At 50.2% G+C, this 25,267-nt stretch overlaps 1 protein-coding gene across 3 annotated transcripts in view; it reads right to left on the minus strand.

The window, feature by feature from the left end:
• Positions 1 to 4,666: 4,666 nt before the first annotated feature.
• The window catches only part of LOC139277667 (14-3-3 protein beta/alpha-1-like), a 29,937-nt gene continuing 9,336 nt past the window's right edge, over positions 4,667 to 25,267 (minus strand). For all 3 annotated transcript variants that reach the window (XM_070896455.1, XM_070896453.1, XM_070896454.1), the window contains 5 exons: positions 18,220 to 18,521; positions 15,508 to 15,631; positions 13,579 to 13,742; positions 10,822 to 10,917; positions 4,667 to 6,895 (listed from right to left, as the gene is read on the minus strand). In XM_070896455.1, the coding sequence (XP_070752556.1) occupies positions 6,839 to 6,895; positions 10,822 to 10,917; positions 13,579 to 13,742; positions 15,508 to 15,631; positions 18,220 to 18,513 (735 nt within the window). In that variant the 5' untranslated portion in view covers positions 18,514 to 18,521 and the 3' untranslated portion in view covers positions 4,667 to 6,838. The remainder of the gene's footprint in view (positions 6,896 to 10,821; positions 10,918 to 13,578; positions 13,743 to 15,507; positions 15,632 to 18,219; positions 18,522 to 25,267) is intronic.

The raw sequence follows: 25,267 nt of genomic DNA on the forward strand, positions 1-25,267 counted from the left end.
ACTAGTAGAGTGGACAAGGGAGAACCAGTGGATGTGATGTATTTGGACTTTCAAAAGGCTTTTGACAAGGCCCCACACAAGAGATTAGTGCGCAACATCAAAGCACATGGTATTGGGAGTAATGTACTGACGTGGATAGAGAACTGGTTGGCAGACAGGAAGCAGAGAGTGAGAATAAACGGGTCCTTTTCAGAATGGCAGGCAGTGACCAGTGGTGTACCACAAGGTTCACTGCTGGGACCCCAGCTATTTACAATATATATTAATGATTTAGATGAAGGAATTGAATGTAATATCTCCAAGTTTGCAGATGACACTAAGCTGGGTGGCAGTGTGAGCTGTGAGGAGGATAGTCAATGTATTCACTGAGGGATATGAAAGCATGGGCCTTACGCTTAACATCACAAGACAAAGGTCCTTCACCAGCCTGTCATCGCCGCACAGCACTGTCATCCAATCATCAAGATCCACGGCGTGGCCCTGGACAACGTGGACCATTTCCCATACCTCGGGAGCCTCTTGTCAACAAAGGCAGACACTGATGTGGAGATTCAGCATCGCCTCCAGTGCGCCAGTGCAGCCTTCAGCCGTCTGAGGAAAAGAGTGTTTGAAGACCAGGCCCTCAAATCTACCACCAAACTCATGGTCTACAGGGCTGTAGTAATACCCACCCTCCTGTATGGGTCTGAGGCATGGACGATGTACAGAAGGCATCTCAAGTCGCTGGAGATATATCACCAACGATGTCACCACAAGATCCTGCAAATCCCCTGGGAGGACAGGTGCACCAACATCAGTGTCCGCGACCAGGCTAACATCCCCAGTATTGAAGCACTGACCACACTCGACTAGCTTCGCTGGGCAGGCCACATAGTTCGCATGCCAGATACGAGACTCACTAAGCAAATGCTTTATGCGGAGCTCCTTCATGGTAAACGAGCCAAAGGAGGACAGTGGAAACGTTATAAGGACACCCTCAAAGCCTCGCTGGTAAAGTGCGACATCACCACTGACACCTGGGAGACCCTGGCCGCAGACCGCCCGAGGTGGAGAAAGTCCATCCGGGAGGGCATTGAGCTCTTCGAGTCTCGACGCAAGGAGCACGAAGAGGCCAAGCACAGGCCGCGGAAGGAGCACGCGGCAAATCGGCCCCATCCACCCCCTCCCCCGACGAATGTCTGTCCCACCTGTAACAGGGTCTGTGGCTCTCGTATCGGACTGTTCAGCCATCAAAGAACTCACTTTGGGAGTGGAAACAAGTCCTCCTCGATTCCGAGGGACTGCCAATGATGATGCTAAGAGGCTGTAGGGTGACTTGGACAGGTTAGGTGAGTGGGCAAATGCATGGCAGATGCAGTATAATGTGGATAAATGTGAGGCTATCCACTTTGATGGCAAAAACAGGAAGGCAGATTATCTGAATGGTGACAGATTAGGAAAAGGTGAGGTGCAACGAGACCTGGGTGTCATGGTACATCAGTCATTGAAAGTAGGCATCCAAGTGCAGCAGGCAGTAAAGAAAGCAAATGGCATGTTGGCCTTCATGGTGAGAGGATTTGAGTATAGGAGCAGGGAGGCCTTACTGCAGTTGTACAGGGCCTTGGTGAGACCACACCTTAAACATTGTGTGCAGTTTTGGTCTCCTAATCTGAGGAAGGACATTCTTGCTATTGAGGGAGTGCAGCGAAGGTTCACCAGACTGATTCCCGGGATGGCAGGACTGACATATGAAGAAAGACTGGATCAACTTCACTGGAATTTAGAAGAATGAGAGGGGATCTCATAGAAGCATATCAAATTCTGACAGGATTGGACAGGTTAGATGCAGGAAGAATGTTCCCGATGTTGGGGAAGTCCAGAACCAGGGGTCACAGTCTAAGGATAAGGGGTAAGCCATTTAGGACTGAGATGAGGAGAAACTTTTTCACCCAGAGAGTGGTGAACCTGTGGAATTCTCTACCACAGAAAGTTGTTGAGGCCAGTTCGTTGGATATATTCAAGAGAGTTAGATATGGCTCTTACGGCTAAAGGGATTAAGGGGTATGGAGAGAAAGCAGGAATGGGGTACTGAAGTTGAATGATCAGCCATGATCATATTGAATGGTGGTACAGGCTCAAAGGCCCACTCCTGCACCTATTTTCTATGTAACTAGTCTGTGCTGGAGTTTACACTCCACCCGAGTCTCCTCCCATTCCAGCCACCTCATCTCAGCCTCTCTCCATATTTATCTCTTCCCTTTTCCCTCATGTACTCGTCTAGTTTCCTTTTGAAAGCATCTACACTATTCACCTCAGCCACTCCCTGCGGTAGTGAGTCCCACATTCTCACCACTCTGAGTAAAGTTTCGCTTGAATTCCTGATTGGAGTTATCAGCAACTATCTTGTATTTAAGGCCCATAGTTTTGGATTCCCCCAGAAGTGGAAACATTCTCTCCACATCTACTCTGTCCAACCCATTCATAATTTTAAAGACCTCTTTACTTGTAACTTTTCATTTACTTTGGTGTAACCAGAAACGAGCAGGAACCAGCGTTGCCAAGAATGTGCAACCCACCACGATACTCAACAAAAATGAAAAATGGTAAACCATCTCTTCGTCTCCCGTTGATTTTGTTGTGATCAGACGGATAATCTTCTCAGGCCATGTGCAATTCTAAAGGTGCCCCCAGTTGACCATTCCGACCATATTTTTGCTTCTGTTCACTCTACCTGAAGGATTTGCAGGGCTATGGGGAAAGAGCAAGGGGAGTGGGGCGAGTTGGGTAGCTCTTCCGTGGCCTCCTTCTGTGCTGTGCCACTCTGATTGGCGGGAGGGGTGGGGGAAAGGTTCTTCTGGGCTTTCCTGATCCCTAGTTATTACTGGAGTAAAGACTAGAGAAACTTGGGCTTGTTAGCTTTCATAGGCGGTGGAAGATAGGTAAACAAGGCAGTAAATGGTATAGTTAATGCAAGCCATCAAGTGGACACAGGCTCAAACTGATGGAAGACAAATAAAGTTAGATTTATGCAGGGTGATTAACACTCAGAATGGGGATGCTCTATTGGGAGCAGACATTTTCTAAATGGATAAGCTAAGATGGACCAAATTCCAGCTATGGCTCAGTGGGTCACACTCTCGCCTCTGACTCAGACGCTTGTGGGTTCAAGTCCCACTCCAGGGACTTGAGCACAATCTAAGCTGACACTCCCAGTGCAGTACTGAGGGAGCGCTGCACTGTCGGAGGTGCCGTCTTTCAGATGAGACATTAAAACCAGCACCCGTCTTGCTCTCTCAAGTGGACGTTAAAAGATCCCATGGCACTATTTCGAAGAGCAGCACAAGATTTATCCCTGGTGTCCTGGACAATATTTATCCCTCAATCAACATAAAAAAATTATCAGGTCATTATCACATTGCTGTTTGTGGGAGCTTGCTGTGCGCAAATTGGCTGCCGCGTTTCCCACATTACAACAGCGCCTACACTCAAAGTACTTCATTGGCTGTAAAGCGCTTTGAGACACCCGGTGGTCGTGAAATCCAGTCCTTCTTTCTATATTTATTATTGTAGAATCTTACAGCACAAAAGGAGCCATGCCTGTGAAAGAGCAATCCAATTAGTCCCCACCCCCCTACTCTTTCCCCATCGCCCTGCAAAGTTTTCCCTTTCAAGTATTTATCCAATTCCCTGTTTGAAAGTTACTATTGAATCTGTTCCCACCGCCCTTTCAGGCAGCGCCTTCCCGATCACAACTCGCTGCGTAGAAAGAATTCTCATCTGCCCGTCTGGTTCTTTTGCCAATTATCTTAAAGCTGCATTCTCTAGTTACTGGCCCCCCCCCCCACCCACCAGTGGAAAACCTTTCATAATTTTGAACACTTCTATTTAAATCTCCCCTTTACCGTCTCTGCTCTAAGAAAAATCCCAGCTTTTCCACACAACTGAAGTCCCTCACCTCTGGTACCATTCTAGTAAAACTCCTCTGCACCCTCTCCAAGGGTTATCCATCACGTGAAATTACAGAGGCCACAGAGGTCCCACTGGGGAACCTAATGTAGCCCCGCAGCTCCCTAAAACATTAGGTTCCCCAGTGGGACAACATAACCTGTACTTATGTAGCACCTTTAAAGTAGTGAAACCGCCCCAAGGCCCTTCACAGTATTACGAGATACAAAATGACACCAAGCTGCCTCAGTAGAAATTAGCACAGGTCAAAGAGGTATGTTTTAAGGAGCATCTTGAAGGAGGAAAGAGAGGTAGAGAGGCGGAGAGGTTTAGGCAGTGAGTTCCAGAGATTAGGGCCGAGGCAATAGAAGGCACAGCCGCCAATAGTTGAGCGATTAGAATCAGGGATGCTCAAGAGGGCAGAATTAGGAGGAGCGCAGACATCTCTGGGGGGGCGTTGTGGGGCTGGAGATTACAGAGATAGGGAGGGGCGAGGCCACAGAGGAATTTGAATGCAAGAATGAGAATTTTGAAATCGAGGCGTTGCTTAACTGGGAGCCAATGTAGGTCAGCGAGCACAGGGGGTGATGGGCGAGCGGGACTTGCTGTGAGCTAGGACATGGGCAGCCGAGTTTTGGATCACCTCTAGCTTACGTAGGGTAGAATGTGGGAGGCCAGTCAGAAGTGCGTTGGAATAGTCAAGTCTAGAGACAACAGAGGCAAGATAACAAAACCACACCAATTACTCGATAAATCTTTTATTTTCTCTTTGAACTGTCTCGTACATGTTCAGGATTTATTTTCTTGCAGCCCATTGAAAAGACTTACACAACTCTAATCGTACATCAAAAACCACGCTGGCTTTTTAATATGTTTTGCACTACTGTTACACAATCACGTGCGTGCTACAACGGGCAAAGAAGCGACTGGAGGCAGAATACTGGTCAGTAAAAACGAAGCAGGAAGGCAGCTACGAGATATACAGACGTGAGACAAGAGTCTGCTCCACGTTCGCTACCAAAGGTCACCTTGAGCTCAATTGCACGTTTGTTCAGCCAAAAGTGATTTCAATTATTTTTTTTTCAGTGCACGGTATTTTCTCCAGTGGACAGACAAAAAAGGACAAACAGGTGAGTTGCACATCCGTGGAATGTAAAAAAAAAAATCCAGGGGAAACACATTGTGACACTGACCATTTTAGTTCATTCCCGCTCAGGACTTTTTCCCCCTCTGTTTCAAAATAGTGTAAATTTTTTCCCCAGACAGATTAGCAGCCGTGTTCAGCAGGGAGCTATCAGACCATTCTGCTTACGCATAGAACCTACTGGACTACCTCACTGGCTGTGTAGCTACTGGCTGAGTGGGCTCATTGGTCAGACACCGATGCAAATCCTACAGTCTGCATTTACTGTTGAGCAAACATGTCAATTGAAGTTAGCGGGATTCTGCCGAATTTCACATTTGGGCACCAACAGTATTGTAAGTAGGCTGACAGAGGATGAGATCGATTCGGACTGCATCAATAAAGTCTGCACACATTTTCGTGCTCGTGGGTCTAACTCTGGGAAACTTTTAAAAACAGCACTACTCAGGAGGCAAGGGAATAGTTAAATGAAATGGTGTCGTGCAGATCCCTGCCCCCTCCCCAATAAAAAGTCCATAAAGTTGTAGGGAAAGATTCTGGGCTTAATACCGAAAGCACTTATTCAAATACGAATTAGAATTAAAACAGGATGGGGTGGAGGGAGGGTTGCTGAAGGGACTAGTTACTACGCCACGTGATTGAGCCTTGTGCAAGTACATCAAAAATATCAGGAAAGGCTGGGTGCATGTCAAGGAAGAACAACGCAAGTTGCTGCAATCAGGTTTCAGTCCCCATTGCGGTGATCTGATTCAAGTCTGACTGGAAATGGAGGGCGGGGAACCCAGAGTAGAGTGGAGGGAGAGAGAGAGAGCAGAGCTGTTCGAGTGCTAGTCAGTCTCCGCACAACTGGTACAGGACCACGAACAGAGCCAGGACTCAGGAAATGGTCAGTGCCCGCCCCCCACCATGGATTGTGTGGGAGGGGGGGTTGGGGGAAGGAGAAAGAGAGAGCTTGTTTCGATAGTACAGCACCAATACCAGCAGGACAGACACTGGGGAGATCAGCATTCTGATCGCGCAGAAGGTGGGCCCAATAAGTAAGGCTGCCTGAAATAATAAAGTCCCGACGCATTTTCTTTTTTTTTTCCTGTTGATTCCCATGATTACCGGAGAAGAAACCCCTGCCAGCCCCGACTGCAGCCTCTCCCATTGGACTGTACCCATTGCCTCCGCGAGAGCGTGCTCACAAAGCAGGACTAGAGGGTGCAGAGGGAGGGGTCCGCCATTGGGGGGGGGGGGGGGGGGGGGGAGAAGGAGTGCAGTCGGGCGAAGGGAGCGGGGAATGCAAAGCGCAAGTTCAGTTTAGGAGGGGCCAAGTCACAAAGCAGGAAGACCCAAGGCAGTGACTGGCCTTCCAGGGTCGATTAGTTAAACAAGCAGCGAGTCCCTCGCCAAGCAGCGCAATCATTGCACCTCCCTCTACAATCCCCCCCCCCCCCCCCCCACTCGTACGACCACGGGCTAGCTATGGCGTCCAAGAAATTCCAACCCGCCTGCCAGCTGGTTCCCTACCACACGAAGCCAACAATTGCAGCGAGCTTGGCAGCTCAGAGCTACTGCTGGCATCGGGTGTGTCGGTGTAGCACAATACAGCGTGTGCTGGTGTGATGCTCTGTGCAGGTGATTCTGGAGTCTAGGGGACGGTGGGCATTGTTTGGAGAAAAAAGTGTTGACGAGGAGCAAGAGGGGGAAAGAGAGGATCGTGGGGCAGTGTGGCCAGACAGGAGCAGGTGAAAGTGAATAAATGGTAAAGTTGGAAGTGTAACAGGGTTAGTTCTCCCCCTCGCCAGTCTCCGCTTCTTCTTGCTGGGTGTCGGATGTCCATAACTGCAGAAAGGGGAAAAAAAATGCACAAATTAAAATCAAGCAATGCTCGTTACAGCCAAACCGTGGTAGGAACAGTTTTCTATTAAAAAAAAATGACCGTTTGTAGCACCATAATCAGGAAAATTACAATAGGTTTCAAATACCAACGGGTAGATTCATCAGGCAATACACAAAATGGACATCACTGCTCTGGAGTATAGGAACAGGAAACGGCCATTCAGCCCAGCGAGCCTAATCGGACATTGGTCAGCCTTGGCAGCTCTACCTTTTAATTCCAATTCCTTCCCTTTATACTTTTTCTTCCCAAGTAAGCACCAAGTTCCCTTTAAAACATCTCGATTAACTTCCCATCCTTGGGCTCGGAACATCCCACACACTTACCAACCTCTGGGTGACGATATTTGCCCGCTTTAAACCAGTGCTGCTCGGACTCTAAGATTCTGGCTTGTTGTTGCCCGTGACTGATGTCTCGCTGGGCTATTTGAGGGCTGTTGGGAATCAATCCCATTGCTGTGGGTCTGGAGTCACATATAGGCCCAGACCGGGTAAGGGCGGCAGATTTCCTTCTCTAAAGGACATTAGTGAACCAGATGGGTTTTTCCTGACAATCTGGTAGTTACATAGTCACCATTACTGACACTGGCTTTTTGCTCCAGATTTTATTTATTTAGCTGAATTTAAATTCCCCAGCTGCCGTGGTGGGATTTAAACTCTGGTCTCTGGATCATTGGTCCAGGCCTCTGGATTACTGGTCCAGTCACATAACCACTGAGTTACCGTACCCCCAATCTACTGCCAATTCCCTTCATCTCACACACCCTCTTAACCTCATCCCCAGTGAATATAACCCAACTTTTACAAAGTGGAGCTTTGACCCTGTACTGTTCTGGCGAATCACCACTGACCCTTGTTTGTGGTCAGAATATCTGTCCTCACGTGCTCTGGATGACAGTCCAGTAACAGAACCACTGCGTGACCACATCCACGCGATATTCAATACGATATTCTAAACAAACGAGGCAGTACAGATCAGATGCAGACTGTCGCACGACTAGAACTTAAATGGGTGGGGGCCAATGAACAAAAGCTAGCTCGTAGTTGAGGGGGGTGGGGGTTAAGGAGGTTTAGAATGTAAAAGCAACAAAGGTTTACCCTCACTTTACAACCTTCCGGTCTCAACTTCAGATTCACCAATTTCAAATCATACGCACCGCTCCCGTTTTTCCGGACAGCAGGTGCTGGCAATGGTTCCACTGTTCCCATTTACATCTCCTGCGGCCCTATCGATTTGCTTCTTCACTTGTCCCATTCCCATCTCCTTGTGCCTGGCACCATCATAAAATCATAGATAGTTCATTATCATAGACAGTCCCTCGGAATCGAGGAGGACTTGTTCCCACTCCCAAAGTGAGTTCTCTGGTGGCTGAACAGTCCGACACGAGAGCCACAGACCCTGTTACAGGTGGGACAGACATTCGTCGAGGGAAGGGGTGGGTGGGGCTGATTTGCCGCGCGCTCCACCCGCTGCCTGCGCTTGGCCTCTTCATGCTCCTTGCGTTGAGACTCGAAGAACTCAACGCCCTCCCGGATGCACTTTCTCCACCTCGGGCGGTCTGCGGCCAGGGTCTCCCAGGTGTCAGTGGTGATGTCGCACTTTACCAGGGAGGCTTTGAGGGTGTCCTTATAACGTTTCCGCTGCCCACCTTTGGCTCGTTTACCATGAAGGAGCTCCGCATAAAGCATTTGCTTAGGGAGTCGCGTGTCTGGCATGCGAACTTTGTGGCCTGCCCAGCGAAGCTGGTCGAGTGTGGTCAGTGCTTCAATGCTGGGGATGTTAGCCTGGTCGAGGACACTGATGTTGGTGCGCCTGTCCTCCCAGGGGATTTGCAGGATCTTGCAGAGACATCGTTGGTGATATATCTCCAGCGACTTGGTGTCTTCTGTACATCGTCCATGCCTCAGATCCATACAGGAGGGCGGGTATTACTACAGCTCTGTAGACCATGAGTTTGGTGGTAGGTTTGAGGGCCTGGTCTTCAAACACTCTTTTCCTCAGGCGGCTGAAGGCTGCACTGGAGACAATGCTGAATCTCCGCATCAATGTCTGTCTTTGCTGATAAGAGGCTCCCGAGATATGGGAAATGGTCCACGTTGTCCAGGGCCACGCCGCGGATCTTGATGATTGGAGGGCAGTGCTGTGCGGCGGTGACAGGCTGGTGAAGGACCTTTGTCTTACGGATGTTAAGTGTAAGGCCCATTGCTTTCATATGCCTCATAAATCATAGATCATAGATACTTACAGCGCAAGAGGTGGCCATTCGCCCCATGGTGCTGTGCCTGTGCTGGGCTCGCTGAAAGAGCAGTTTGTGCTCAGTCCCACACCCCCGCTTTCTGTCCGTAGCCCTGTAAGCTCCTCATTCTCGTGCACCTGTCCAATTCCCGTTTAAAACATTTTATGGAATCAGCTCCAACCACCTCTGCAGGTAGAGCATTCCAGATCCCGACATCTCCGCTCGAGATCTTTGCCCAACGATTTTGGATCCATGATCTCTGGTTATTGACACACACGCCAGAGTGAAGATATTTTCCCTATTTATCAAAACCTCGCAGCATCTTGAAAACCTCCATTAAGCCATCTCTTAACGTTCTCTGTTCCAAACCATTCCTTCTGCCATTTAATCTCTCCTGCCTTCCACCCACCAACAACCTTCCCTTTTGCTCTTTCCTCCTCCTCCCCCTCTTTCCCCACCTCTGACCTTTGTTGGAGCGGATTTTTGGACATATACTTGATTGTATACGGGACCAAACATTTGTTTTATTTTCCCCTTTAAATGAATTTTGTAAGGGACAATACTGATGGGCTTGAGTTAATGGAGATAGGAAAGTGAGATAATGAACACTGGAGAGTTAAATACTGGTTATGTTTGTTTATACCGGTGTCAAAAGCCTGCACTTGTTTATACTGCCCTGTCACAATGCAGGATGGGTTATATCAAAAGCTTAGCATTCGATAGTCAAAGCTTTGTAGTGCTAAAGCATGTGTTGTAAAATGACGTAATTTGTAAGATAAAAGAACTTCACTGCAGATACCAATTTGAGTCGTGGTTCAGAGACAGGGGTCTCTAACACTTCTCCCAAAGCTTTGTCTCCGATTTAATAAACCTCTCTTTATATATTATACAGTCTCGGAAATATTTTTCCACAACACCTTGCTTACAAATTGTTAAATCTCTAACTTCTTCCAGTCCTGACGAATGTCTTCGACCTGAAAAGCTCGGTTTTTCTCTGCAGCATCCGCAGTATTGTGCTCACTGACCTACATTGGCTCCAGGTTAAGCAATGCCTCGATTTCAAAATTCTCATCCTTGTTTACAAATCACTCCATGGCCTCGCCCCTCCCTATCTCTAAGCTTTTTCAGCCTCACAACTCCACGAGATGTCTGCGCTCCTCAAATTCTGCCCTCTTGAGCATCCCTCATTATAATCGCTCAACCCAAGCTCTGGAACTCCCTCCCTAAACCTCTCCGCCTCTCTCTCCTCCTTTAAAATGCTCGTTAAAACCTACCTCTTGAACCAAGCTTTTGGTCATCTGCCTTAATTTCTTCTTTCGTGGCTCAGTATCAAATTTATCCGTTTTGTCTTGTAACACTGCTGTGAAGCACCTTGGGACGTTTTACTACGTTAACGGCGCTATATAAATAAAAGTTCTTGCTGTTGAGGGTCTACTGCAGTTATCGAGCGTGCTGAATCATTGGTGTGAAAGCCCGTAGCGATTTAGCTCACTCGGTCAGTATTTCACATTATCAATCGGAAAGCTTCAGAAAAGCGATTGGAATTCAAAGTACATTGAAAGCAATTATTAAAAAAGTGACTGCAATTTAATTTAATCTAATCTTTGGGAGCATTCCCCTTCCAGTGATACGTACAGTTAAGTTGTCCCGTAGTAACTGCATAATCAAGGTGCTGTCTTTGTACGAATCATCACCCAATGAATCCAGTTCTGCAATTGCGTCATCGAATGCCTGCGAAAACAAACCACACGGTGAGGTGTCTTCCTCACTGCACAGCCCGCTGCTCTGCACCTCTGCAGTCAGCCAATGACAACAAGCCGTTGTATCGAAGCTGCCTGCAGTGTCAGCTCTTGAACTGATGCCCAATTTCAGTCTGAAACCGCCCTGGCAAACCAGTGAGAACACGTCGGGCAGGAGCCCAAGCAAGATGGGAAATACCCTCCTTCTCATTTCAACCCAAAATCTGCGGCTCCCTACCACGCTTCACAAGATTTCCTCCTCCTCCTCCCCTCAGTGCCAGCCGCGGCTCAGTGGGCAGCTCTCTCGCCTGAGTCAGAAGGTTGTGGGTTCAAGTCCCACTCCAGAGACATGAGCTCAAAATTCCAGGCTGACATTCCTAGTGCTGAGGGAGCGCCGCGCTGTCGGAGGGGCGGTGCTGAGGGAGCGCCGCGCTGTCGGAGGGGCGGTGCTGAGGGAGCGCCGCGCTGTCGGAGGGGCGGTGCTGAGGGAGCGCCGCGCTGTCGGAGGGGCAGTCTTTCGGATGAGACATTAAACCGAGGTCCCGTCTGCTCTCTCAGGTGGCATTATTTCGAAGAAGAGCAGGGAGGATATTCCTGGTGTCCTGGGCCAGTGTTTATCCCTCAAACATCATAAACCGATTATCTGGCCATTACCACAATTAAGAATATATAAACAAAAATCAAGCTGTTTTGCTGATTGAGGATACAAACTGAACTATTCCAAAACTAGGCACTCATCCCTCATCCAGGACAGTCGGAGTGATGCGTCTAGACTGATGCACAGCACTGGGCAATGTTCCCTCCACGGGCCCAGCAGCCGGCTTTCACGGAGAAAGAAACACGCATGCGCGGTATTTTGAACGGCCCGCGGACACTCGACTGAATTACAGGGAAGAGCTGCTACATTGCCGCAGCTCCCGTGGCTGGGGATTTAAAGACCCCCTCATCGCTACTCCCGGTACCCTGCCAACAATCTTTCCTTATTCAAAACATCACCCATAAACAGACCAAGCTCAGCTCCTTGCTGCTGTTGGGATCTTGCTGCGTACAGAATGGCTGTGGCACAATTCACCCTGTGCAAAGTGTGTGGTGGCTGTGATATCGATGCAAGTCCTTTCGTTTGCACGTAGCCTGGATTTAACAAGATTTCAGGCACCCCAGAGCGAGCTCTCTCACCGACAGCGCACTTCACAACCAGTGCACCTGAATACCGAGCGGTGTGAGCGGAGAGTAAAAGAACAAACGACTCGCCTTTCACGATCTCAGGACGTCCCAGAGTGCATCACAGACAATGAAGTACTTTTTGAGAGTGTAATCACTGTTGTAATTTAGGAAACGTGGCAGCCAAATCGCGCACAGCAAGCTCCCACAAACAGCACTGTGATAATGACCAGATAATCTGTTTTAAGTGTTCGTTGAGGGATAAATATTAGCCAGGGCACCGGGCTGAACTCCCCTGCCGCTCTTCGAAATACTGCTACGGGATCTTTTACGTCCACCTGCGAGGTCAGACAGGGGGGCCTCGGTTTAATGTCTCACCCAAAAGTGCTCTCCCAGTACGGCACTGCGAGTGTCAGCCTGGGTTATGTGTTCAAGTCTCTGACACGGGAGAAATGAGGGAGGGAGGGAATACAACTGCATAAAATGAGACTGGAAGGAATGAGTTGCAAGGTTTCCATCCATTTCTCTAACCTTCACATTACTGAAATGCTCCAGGTCTTCCCAATTGTCCAGTTGGTGGAGGTAATGTCCGACCCGGGCCATATTCTGATCTGTGCTCAATTCACTGAACTCAGCCAAAAGCAGCAGCTGATGCACTGGGTTAAGGCGGGGCGGGGAGCAGGGGGAAGAGGGGGCGGGGGGGGGGGGGGGGTGGGAGAAAAGAGAAACCAGCCAAGGTTGTCAAACTCTGATCACTATCCAGTGACTCTTAGTGGGGAGTGTGAATATTGGGCAAGGGTCAGGTGTGGCTATGATGCCCCTCACAGTTGACCAGCCTACCAAGCCTCTCGCACAAAGACTCAGCATTCGGACCAGGTACCAGCGGACGCCCTTTGCCAGTGGGTAAGCAAGAGTCAAACAAGAGCAACTCAAGCAAGAGCCAGCACTAATCCGCATAGCAAGTGAGAGTGTGAAGAATGAGAGGTGATCTCATTGAAACATACAAGGTTCTGAGGGGGATTGATAGGGAGGGTGCAGGGAGAGTGTTTCCCCCGGGCTGGAGAGTCTAGAACCAGGGGTCACAGTCTCGGGATAAGGGGTCGGACATTTAGGACTGAGATGAGGAGAAATTTCTTCACTCAGGAGGGTGGTGAATCTTTGGAATTCTCTGCCCCAGAGGGCTGTGGAGGCCGAATCATTGAGTAGATTGAAGACAGAGATCGATAGATTTTTGGACTCTCGGGGCATCAAGGGATATGGGGATCGGGCGGGAAAGTGGAGTTGAGGTCGAAGATCAGCCATGATCTTACTGAATGGCGGAGCAGGCCCGAGGGGCTGTATGGCCGACTCCTGCTCCTAATTCTTACGTTAAGTCTACTCAAACCCCAATTGGGAGCAGGGGACAAGCTGTGTACTGGAAGCAGAGTTCACCATGTTGGCACCAGTGCTTGGGCTTGGCTCCAGCTCAAACAACTTCTTGGTTTTTACTCACCGACTTTGCCAGTTGGCACGCCTTTTCAGGAGAATTCAGGATCTCATAGTAGAACACGGAGAAGTTGAGAGCCAGGCCAAGTCGGATGGGATGGGTCGACTCCATTTTCATCTTGCTGATCTCAAACGCCTGCTGGTAGGCTTGCTGCGAGTTTTCCACCGTAGCTTCAAAAAGGAAGAGAGAAGTTGTTGCTGGCGGTGGGCACGCTAATTATAGAAGTTTACAGCACAGGAGGCAGCCATTCGGCCCATCGTGTCCGTGCCGGCCGACAGAGCTACCCAGCCTAATCCCACTTTCCAGCTCTGGGTCCGTAGCCCTGTAGGTCACGGCACTTCAGGTGCACATCCAAGTACTTTTTAAATGTGGTGAGGGTTTCTGCCTCTATCACCCTTTCAGGCAGTGAGTTCCAGACCCCCACCACCCTCTGGGTGAAAACATTTCCCCTCTAAGCCTCCTACCAATTACTTTCAATCTTTGCCCCCTGGTTGTTGGCCCCTCTGTCACGGGAAATAGGTCCTTCCTATCCACTCTATCTCAGGCCCTCATAATTTTATACACCTCAATGAGGTCTCCTCTCAACCTCCTCTATTGCAATAGAAAACCCCAGCCTATCCAATCTTTCCTCATCGCTAAAATTCTCCAGTCCAGGCAACATCCTCGTAAATCTCTTCTGTACCCTCTCCAGTGCAATCACACCCTTCCTGTAATGTGGTGACCAGAACTGCATGCAGTACTCTAGCTGTGGCCTAACCAGTGTTGTATACGGTTCAAGCATAACCTCCCTGCTCTTGTATTCTACGCCTCGGCTAATAAAAGCAAGTATTCCGTGTGCCTTCTTAACCACCTTATCTACCTGGCCTGCTATCTTCAGGACCTGCTCTGGTTCACTGGCCTCTTCTGTGCACACCCCGCTTCCCCCTCCCCCCCCGGTTTTACTTTGCTCGAAGAGGAATTATAGCGCTTAAGAGATAAATTATCAAAATTATTAAAGGCGATTTCATTTCAAGGAATGGTTCATTGTATGTTAGATTCTTTGTTCAATGCAAGAGATGTGAAAAGGCCCTTTATAAATGCCACATGTTTCGTTAAAGAACATTAGTAAATTGCAGAAGATTATCTAAATTATATAGGAGTGACAATGTCTCATTTAGATATTGCACCTCAGTTACGACAACATAGTGTACAGCACAGACACAGACCACTCGGCCCAACTGGTCCATGCTGGTGCTTATGCTCCACACAAGCCTCAACATATGCTGGTATTCCTGCTCCCTCCTCTGCTTATTCTCTCTTCCTCTCACGTCTATGCTATTCGCCCCAGCCACTCCACGGGGCAGCGAGTTCCACATTCCAACAGCGGGGAGAATCTCACACTTGCAAGAACTAATGGGAGTTGCAAACGCATTTGATTTGCTAACAAAGGGCATCCTTGAGAAAAACCACAAATCTGGGAGACCTCCTGCTGCTGCAGACCAGTCTGAATTGTAAAATTGGACACGTCCCTTTGTTATGCCCTGTAAGTGTGTATCGGGGGCTTTGGAAAGAAGCTGGGCTTTTCTGCCAAGAGCAGATGCTTACAGGAAATACTAAAACAAAATTCATACATAAACGTACCAAAACGGGAGAGAGGGCATTAACAAAATGGAGTTGCATATAAACCCTTAAAAATACTATGCACAACCAAGATTGTTCTCCGAAATACAAACACTAAGTTTCCCGTACATCCTGCGAGCTGTTCCATTGGAGACAGTCACAATCATGCGGGTAAATGTCACTGCGGTGGTTCGAAACGTTGAACGCTCCCTGGACCCGCAGATGGTGCATCCAATGGAACAGTGCGTTTGAACTGCAGGGGAAGTCCTGTAGGTAACATAACAAACACCAACTAATGAGAGTTGGTATATAAAAAAAAGTGATCTCCAAACACACCTGTCTTTTGGTCCCCATTTGCAACCTCGGAGAGGTATCGGTAGTAATCTCCCTTCATCTTCAGGTAGAAGACCTCACTGTCAGCTTGAGTTGCATTGGCGATAAGGAATTTGTCCAGGAGTCCCTGAATGTAAACACAGACATCAGATACTGTTCAAACACACCATTCATTCACCAGTCCTGGCAGCAGTGTTATTTGGAGCAAGGTGTCTGGGCACGAAAGCAACAAACAATATTAATAAACTTTACTGATATGATTCTTGTTCACCTCTTGCACTACCAGGGACTTGAGCGTAAAATCCAGGCTGACACTCCAGTGCAGTGCTGAGGGAGCGCCGCACTGTCGGAGGGGCAGTGCTGAGGGAGTGCCGCACAGTCGGAGGGGCAGTGCTGAGGGAGTGCCGCACTGTCGGAGGGGCAGTGCTGAGGGAGTGCCGCACTGTCGGAGGGGCAGTGCTGAGGGTGTGGTGTACTGTCGGAGGTATAGTCCTGAGGGAGCGCTGCACTGCCGGAGGAGCAGTACTGAGGGAGTGCCGCACTGTCGGAGGGGCAGTGCTGAGGGAGTGCCGCACTGTCGGAGGGGCAGTGCTGAAGGTGTGGTGTACTATCGGAGGTATAGTTCTGAGGGAGCGCTGCACTGTCGGAGGGGCAGTACTGAGGGAGTGCTGCACTGTCGGAGGGGTGGTACTGAAGTTTTGGTCTCCTTACCTAAGGAAAGGTATACTTGCCATAGAGGGAGTGCAACGAAAGTTCACCAGACTAATTCCTGGGATGGGGGGGAATTGTCCTATGAGGCGAGATTGAGTAGATTAGACCTATATTCTCCAGCGTTTAGAAGAATGAGAGGTGATCTAATTGAAACGTACAAAATTCTTACAGGACTTGACAGGGTAGATACTGAGAGGATGTTTCCCCCGGGCTGGGGAGTCGAGAACCAGGGGGTCACAGTCTCAGAATAAGGGGTTGGCCATTTAGGACTGAGATGGGGAGAAATTTCTTCACTCAGAGGGTGGTGAATCTTTGGAATTCTCTGCCCCAGAGGGCTGTGGAGGCTCAGTCGCTGAGTATATTCAAGACAGAGATCGATAGATTTTTGAATATTAAGGGAATCAAGGGATATGGGGACAGTGCAAGAAAATGGAGTTGAGGTCGAAGATCTTATTGAATGGCGGAGCAGACTCGAGGGGCCGAATGGCCTACTCCTGCTCCTATTTCTTATGTTATTATGTAATACAACAGTGACGGCACTTCAAAAATACTTCATTGGTTGTTAAGCACTTTGGGATATCCTGAGGTTGTGAAATGCGCCATATTCCCCATTGAACATTACTACTGAATCAGCTTCTGCCACTCTTTCAGACAGTGCGTTCCAAATCACAACTTGCTGCGCTAAAAACAATCCCTCATCTCACCGCTGGTTCATTTGCCAATTAACTTCAATTGGTGTCCTGTTTCCCGGCCCTCCCGCCAGTGGAAACAGTTTCTGAAGCTGATGCAGAAGGTTTGAGGGGTCCACATTTCCCTCAACACTGAACATTTACACAATGGGGAGAAAGAAAAAGACTTGCATTTATATAGCGCCTTTCACAACCACCGGACATCTCAAATTGCTTTACAGCCAATGGAGTGGCCACTGTTGTAATGTGGGAAATGTGGCAGCCAACTTGCGCACAGCAAGCTCCCACAAACAGCAATGTGATAATGACCAGATAATCTGTTTTTGTGATGTTGATTGAAGGATAAATATTGACCCCAGGACACAGGGGATAACTCCCCTGCTCCTCTTCGAAATAGTGCCATGGGATCTTTTACTTCCACCTGAGGGGGCAGACAGTTTAATGTCTCATCCAAAAGACGGCACCTCCGACAGTGCGGCGCTCCCATAGCAGTGCCCCTCCGACAGTGCATCGTTCCCTCTACTGCCCCTCCGACAGTGCGGCACTCCCTCAGCACTGCCCCTCTGACAGTGCATCGTTCCCTCTACTGCCCCTCCGACAGTGCAGCGCTCCCTCAGCACTGCCCCTCCGACAGTGCATCGTTCCCTCTACTGCCCCTCCGACAGTGCGGCGCTCCCTCAGCACTGCCCCTCCGACAGTGCATCGTTCCCTCTACTGCCCCTCCGACAATGCGGCGCTCCCTCAGCACTGCCCCTCCGACAGTGCATCGTTCCCTCTACTGCCCCTCCGACAGTGCGGCGCTCCCTCAGCACTGCCCCTCCGACAGTGCGGCGCTCCCTCAGCACTGCCCCTCCGACAGTGCGGCGCTCCCTCAGCACTGCCCCTCCGACAGTGCGGCGCTCCCTCAGCACTGCCCCTCCGACAGTGCGGCGCTCCCTCAGCACTGCCCCTCCGACAGTGCGGCGCTCCCTCAGCACTGCCCCTCCGACAGTGCGGCGCTCCCTCAGCACTGCCCCTCCGACAGTGCGGCGCTCCCTCAGCACTGCCCCTCCGACAGTGCGGCGCTCCCTCAGCACTGCTCCTCCGATAGTGCGGCGCTCCCTCAGCACTGCTCCTCCGATAGTGCGGCGCTCCCTCAGCACTGCCCCTCCGACAGTGCGCCGCTCCCTCAGCACTGCTCCTCCGATAGTGCGGCGCTCCCTCAGCACTGCACTAGGAGTATCAGCCTAGATTTTTATGTGCTCAAGTTAGAAAGAAAGAAAAAATCCCACCCTCTCCAATGAACCGCCGATCCCACAACATCGCTTGGCCTTACCAACACATCGGTGCAGATGTCCTGAAGCTCTTTCTCGATCTTCTCACGGTATGATTTTGCCATCGTTTGCTTCTTGTCGCTGCCTTCGTTTTTCTGCTCGATGCTGGAGATGACGCGCCAGGACGACCGACGGGCCCCAACAACGTTCTTGTAGGCGACGGAAAGCAGGTTCCGCTCCTCATTTGAGAGTTCATCGCCTTTCTCCGTGATGCCTTTCATCGCGGCTGCCATGTCATCGTAGCGCTCAGCCTGCTCGGCAAGCTTAGCTTTCTGGACCAGCTCACTTTTTTCCATCTTCAGGACTGCAAGGACACATAAGAACACAAGAACATAAGAAATAGGAACACAAGAAATAGGAGGAGTAGGCCATTCGGCTCCTCGAGCCTGCTCCGCCATTTAATAAGCTCCTGGCTGATGTAATCTTGGCCTCAGCTCCATTTCCCTGCCCGTTCCCCATAACCCTCGACTCCCTTACCTTTCAAAAATCTGTCTATCCCCACCTTGAATATATTCAATGACCCGGCCTCCACACCTCTCTGGGGCAGAGAATTCCAAAGATTCATGACCCTCAGAGAAGAAATTCTTCCTCATTTCCATTTTAAATGGGCGACCCCTAATTCTGAAACTATGTCCCCTAGTTCTAGATTCCCCCACGAGGGGAAACATCCTCTTTGCATCTACCTTGTCAAGCCCCCTCAGAATCTTATATGTTTCAATAAGATCACCTCTCATTCTTCTAAACTCTAATGAGTATAGGCCCAACCTGCTCAACCTTTCTTCATAAGTCAACCCCTTCATCTCAGGAATCAACCTAGTGAACCTTCTCTGAACTGCCTCCAATGTAGCAGGACTTCCTTACTTTAGCACAAGAGGTTATCTTTAACAAACCACGCTAGGAGTACTGTGCACACTTCTGGTCTCTATCTCACAACAAGGATAGAGAGGTACTGGAGAAGGTGCAAAGATAGATTTACAAGGATGAGAAGTTATACCTATCAGGAAAGACTGAACAGACTGGAGCTCTTTTCCCTAAAATCAGAGCAAGGCCATACAGGAGAGAAGTTAGGAAACACTTCCTCACTCAAAGGGTAGTAGATGTTGGCTCAATGAATCATTTTAAATCCGAGATAGATAGATTTTTGCTAGACAAGTATATTATGGAATTTCGAGCCCAGGTGGGTAGATGGAGTTTAGGATACAGATCAGCTGTGATCTTATTGAATGGCAGAAGGGGCTCGAGGGGTTGAATGGCCTCCTCCTGTTCCGATGACTTAGAAAAGAGAAGGCTGGGAGGTGCACTAAGAGTTAGGAAGAGGTTTGATAGGGTAGGTGTAAAGAAAGTGTTATTTAAGCAACTTTTATATAGCGTCTTGGGACGTTTCACTACATTAAAGGCGCAATATAAATACAAGTTGTTGTTGTTGTTGCTTAAATAACACTTTTAGCCATTAAATGATGCTGTCAGCGAGCATAACAAACAGCTGCAGCGCAATAAAGGTCGCCAATACCGAGATAATTGGACTTGAGCACCGGGCAATCTCGGTTAGCCTGACCCCGCACAGTTGCACAAAGTACCAGATATACACGCAATGCTGCAAAAAAAAGTTGCAATGGTTTTGAAGTAAGGTCAGTTATTATAGAAGGGCAAGAAATCTAGGAACCACAACGATATCCCCCATGGGGAAAGTGGGGGGGGGGGGGCGCCCCGATGGGGATAGTGGGGTGGGGGGCCCTGATGGGGAAAGTGGGGGGGGGGCCCTGATGGGGATAGTGGGGGCGGGGGCCCTGATGGGGATAGTGGGGGCGGGGGCCCTGATGGGGATAGTGGGGGCGGGGGCCCTGATGGGGATAGTGGGGGGGGGCCCCGATGGGGATAGTGGGGGGGGGGGGGCCCCCCCGATGGGAAAAATGGGGGGGCCCTGATGGGGATAGTGGGGGCGGGGGCCCTGATGGGGATAGTGGGGGGGGGGCCCGATGGGGATAGTGGGGGGGGGCCCCGATGGGGATAGTGGGGGGGGGGGGGCCCCGATGGGGATAGTGGGGGGGGGGGGGCCCCGATGTGGGGATAGTGGGGGGGGGGGGGGCGGGGGCCCCGATGGGGATAGTGGGGGTGGGGGCCCCGATGTGGGGATAGTGGGGGGGGGGGGGGGGCCGGGGGCCCCGATGGGGATAGTGGGGGTGGGGGCCCCGATGTGGGGATAGTGGGGGGGGGGGGGGGCGGGGGCCCCGATGTGGGGATAGTGGGGGTGGGGGGCCCCGATGTGGGGATAGTGGGGGGGGGGGCCCCGATGTGGGGATAGTGGGGGGGGGGGCCCCGATGTGGGGATAGTGGGGGGGGGGGGGGGGGCGGGGGCCCTGATGGGGATAGTGGGGGAGGGGGGGGTGGGGGCCCCGATGGGGATAGTGGGGGGGGGGGGGTGCGGGGGCCCTGATGGGGATAGTGGGGGGGGGGGGGGGTGCGGGGGCCCTGATGGGGATAGTGGGGGGGGGGGGGGGGTGGGGGCAGGGCCCTGATGGGGATAGTGGGGGTGGGGGCCCCGATGGGGATAGTGGGGGTGGGGGCCCCGATGTGGGGATAGTGGGGGGGGGGGATGGGGATAGTGGGGGGGGGGTGGGGGCCCCGATGGGGATAGTGGGGGGGGTGGGGTGGGGGCCCCGATGGGGATAGTGGGGGGGGGGGTGCGGGGGCCCTGATGGGGATAGTGGGGGGGGGGGGGGCCCTGATGGGGATAGTGGGAGTGGGGGGGGGGGGCCCTGATGGGGATAGTGGGGGGGGGGGGGGGGGGGCCCTGATGGTTCAGGTCGAGAACTGGGATTAGTTTTGAAACCTGATGCAGAGCAGGAAGTTTGTCGAAGGCCCCTGGGCTGTTTTAAGAGCAACACTTGTTTCAGAGTTCCATTACTATCCCCTAAACTGAAATATTATCTCACTCAGTTCCACCTGCCAATGTATAAGAAAGCAAGCTATTGTTTTCGGGACTGGGAGTCTGCGTTCTGCTTGTATTGGCTCAGTGCACCGAGAGAATTGCTAACACATCGCTGTCAGCGGCAGAAACGCCGCACAGGAGTCTGAGGCAACGTTTAAGAGCAAGCCAAGAACAAGAGAATGAGACAGCTGAAAGTATTCAATGCGCCGGGAGTGAGGGACCCACACAACTAAAACAAGGACAGGTTGCTGTGTGAAGAGGTAAGCAAAATCCGTGCAGACACAAAGGTCAGATGGACGCAAAAGATCCCAGGAGACTATTTGAAGAGCAGAGCAATTCTCCTGGGGTCCCCGCCATGACTTACCCCCTCATCCAACCCCACCGGAAAACTACCGAATCCTCGCATTGCTATCTGTGGCATCTTGCGGTGCACAAAATAACACCCCCCCACACACTCTCATTTGCCAAAGGAGCGAGCACACTTCAAACATAATCCGTTGGCTGTGAAGCACTTTGACACCCAAGGTCAAAGGCTCGATATCAATGCAAACCTCTTCCTTCTTTCTTTCCAGGTAAGCATTATATTTCACACAATCCGGGAGAAACCATTACAGCGAAAGAGTCAGGTGTACAACTTTAAAACCGACCAACTTCAACATTACACTGGGAGAGCTGGGACAAATAGACTGGGGCGGGGTTTGTGCTCAGTGAAACTTCAGCTGAGGACAAACACAATGCCAACGGCACATGCAGGGGTAACTATATGGCAAGGACTCAGAAGGGCAGTTTAAAGAAGCAACAACCTGTATTGATATAGCGCCTTTCACGTAGGGAAACATCCCAGGGGCCCTTCACAGGAGTATTATGAGATAAAACTTTGACACTGAGCTGCATAAGTAGAAATTAGCGCAGGTGACTAAAAACTTGGTCAAAGAGATAGGTTTTAAGGAGCGACGAAGGAGGAGAGAGGGGTAGGGAGGCGGAGAGGTTTAGGGAGGGAGTTCCAGAGCTTGGGGCCCAGGTAACAGAAGGCACGGCCACCGATGGTTGAGCGATTATAATCAGGGATGCTCAAGAGGGCAGAATTAGAGGAGATTAGCGAGATAGGGAGGGGCGAGGCCATGGAGGGATTTGAAAACCAGGATGAGCAAGTCTAAAATGGATAAGACAGTACAAAAAGAAAAAAATCAGAAAACAAACCCAGCACGGCCCATTGGAATAAAAGTAACGGAAAGTGCTGGGATGAATAAAGAACCTCTTCATCGGTTTCCAAATTACAACAGTGACATTTCAAAAAGCGCTTTGGGACGTCCGGTGGTTGTGAAAGGTGCTATACAAATGCAAGTCTTTCTTTTTTTAAAAAAAAGCACAGAGGGGCAAAGAGGAAACTAGAAAGCAGTACAGCTGAAGGAGCGAGACGTGCTCATGGTAAATGATTACTTCCTACGATTATTCAGCACAGCAGGCACTCGGACCAATGCCACCCAGTGTTGGAGGTCCCACAATTATAACCACAACGTAACCACATCAATTATGTAGAGATCCCACGCCGGCTCTGAGCCACTAAATTCCCAGGGGCAGGGTACATTTGAAAACGCAGCCAAGGAATGACAGAAAGATCTAGACAATATATACAAACATGGACAAAACGGCACCAGATGGAACTCAATGCAGATAAGAGCAGGCTTTTGCACATTAGGAGAAAAAAAAACAAGGAACACTCTTAGTTGGGACACCTACTTCAGGAAGGACATATTGGCCTCGGAAGGGGTACAGTGCAAATTCACCAGAATGAGAGCAGGGCTTAAAGGGAAAGGATTCAATGCTGAGGACAGGCTGCATATACTTGGCTTGTATTCCTTCCAGTTTAAAAGGACGAGGGGTGATCTAATTGAATCCTTTAAAATGATAATGGGATTCGATAGGGTAGGTAAGGGTCAGTAACCAGAGGACACAGATTTCAGGTGACTGGCAGAAGAGCCAGAGGCAACACGAGAGAAAACTTTTACCCGCAACGAGTGGTTTAGGATCTGGAACGCGTTGCCTGATCGGGTGCGGGATACATTCAATAGTAGCCTTCAAAAGGGAATGAGATAAAAATTTGGGATATGGGAAAAGAGCGGGGAGTGGGACTGACGGGATTGCTTTTCGAAAGAGCCGGCGCAGACTCGATGGGCCGAATGGCCTCCTTCTGTGCAGTCGTATTGAATAAATCTATGAAAGAGAAATGATTTCATCTGGTCGGGGAATCCAGAACACGGGGACACAATCTTAAAATTACAGCGAGGCTGTTCAGGAGTGAAATCAGGAAGCCCTTTTTCCGCACAAAGGGCGGTGGAAACATTGAACCCACACTACAGATCTCAGTAAAACGCAATGGTCCCTACATGAATATTTTGGACTGCAGCCAATCTCTGGCGTTGTACAAGGGAAGTGAAGATTAAGCGTAATCTTCAGCTCAAGTGAAGGTACTGGACTATTGGACCAGGGCAAACAGAATTAATGCAGTTCCCATTGAACTTGTACATTCTGTCTTTTTTATATTTCCGTTATTAATTCCTATGACCACATTTATAATGGAAACTGCCCACACTGTAATTACTTGAGCACAAAATCTTCTAGTGCAGTACTGAGGGAGTGCCGCACTGTCGGAGGGGCAGCACTGAGGGAGTGCCGCACTGTCGGAGGGGCAGCACTGAGGGAACGCTGCACTGTCGGAGGGGCAGCACTGAGGGAGTGCCGCACTGTCGGAGGGGCAGCACTGAGGGAACGCTGCACTGTCGGAGGGGCAGCACTGAGGGAGCGCTGCACTGTCGGAGGGGCAGCACTGAGGGAGCGCCGCACTGTCGGAGGGGCAGCACTGAGGGAGCGCTGCACTGTCGGAGGGGCAGCACTGAGGGAGCGCCGCACTGTCGGAGGGGCAGCACTGAGGGAGCGCTGCACTGTCGGAGGGGCAGCACTGTCAGAGAGGCCGTCCTTCGGATGAGATGTTAAATTGCTGCCTCAGATGGACGTAAAAGATTTCACGGCACTATTTTGAAGAGGAGCAGTGTCCTGGTAAAATATTTATCCCTCAACCAACATCACTAAACAAATCATCTGGTCATTGTCACAGTGCTGTTTGTGGGAGCTTGCTGTGTGCAGACAGGTTGTCGTGTTTCCTACATTACAACAGTGACTGCACTTCAAAAGTAATTAATTGGCTGTAAAGTGCTTTGGGACATCCTGAGGTCGTGAAAGGCACTATATAAATGCAAGTCTGTCTTTCTTATCTCAGTCTCACTTTCCTATTGATTTGCATCTTTTTAATTTTAGCTCAAGTATGAGATGCATCGCTTTAACATGACAGTCTATTACAGTGTTTTAATAGCTGGATGGACTGATCAGTCGGATCATGAACAGAACGTTTCCATTTGGGTGGGGCCCCTTTATTCTGTTGGCGCTGTGCCGTCTGGAGACAGGAAGCTGACTTGCACCTGTGACTCACCGAATGCAAAGTGCCAGGTGTTTAGGGAGGGGCCGAGTGAAAGCACAGTATGGTTTCCCCACATGCAGAGGAGAAATTCTAAATGTAAAGTTAAGATGAAAGGGAGGAAGCCAGCTGACGGTGCAGTTTGTCGGCGATTGCCTCCATCGCTGGAACTGGGGTTTGAATCAGACCAGCCCGTCAGCACAAAGGGCTCTTTTCACCCCATCGTATAGCAGCAGGCCATTCAGCCCACCGTGCCTGTGCTGGCCCTTTGAAAGAGCAATCCAATTAGTCCCAACCCCTAGCTTTTTCCCCACAGCCCTGCACATTTTTACCGTCGAGTATTTATCCAATTCCTTATCGATACCTTTAATGAGCACAAATTCACACAACAAAAACAGGTTTGTAAAGTAAAGTAAGTCAAGAGTTACCCTGTAGTATTCAAGTATCATCTCTCAGAGCAAGGGCAGGGCACTGACACTGTACAATCCCTATGGAGTAAGATAGCTGGGTACAGTATTTGTACAAGTGGGGCTTGGCAGGAGCTGACTGCCTGGCTAAAACTTGCAACCCTTGCAGAGTGATGGGACATGGATTTATTCCCACGACCCCTCTTCCCCAATGAATCTTAGTGAGGGGGGAGGTGGTGAAG

Source organism: Pristiophorus japonicus, chromosome 12 (genome assembly GCF_044704955.1).
Source record: "Pristiophorus japonicus isolate sPriJap1 chromosome 12, sPriJap1.hap1, whole genome shotgun sequence".
Classification (NCBI taxonomy): domain Eukaryota; kingdom Metazoa; phylum Chordata; class Chondrichthyes; family Pristiophoridae; genus Pristiophorus; species Pristiophorus japonicus.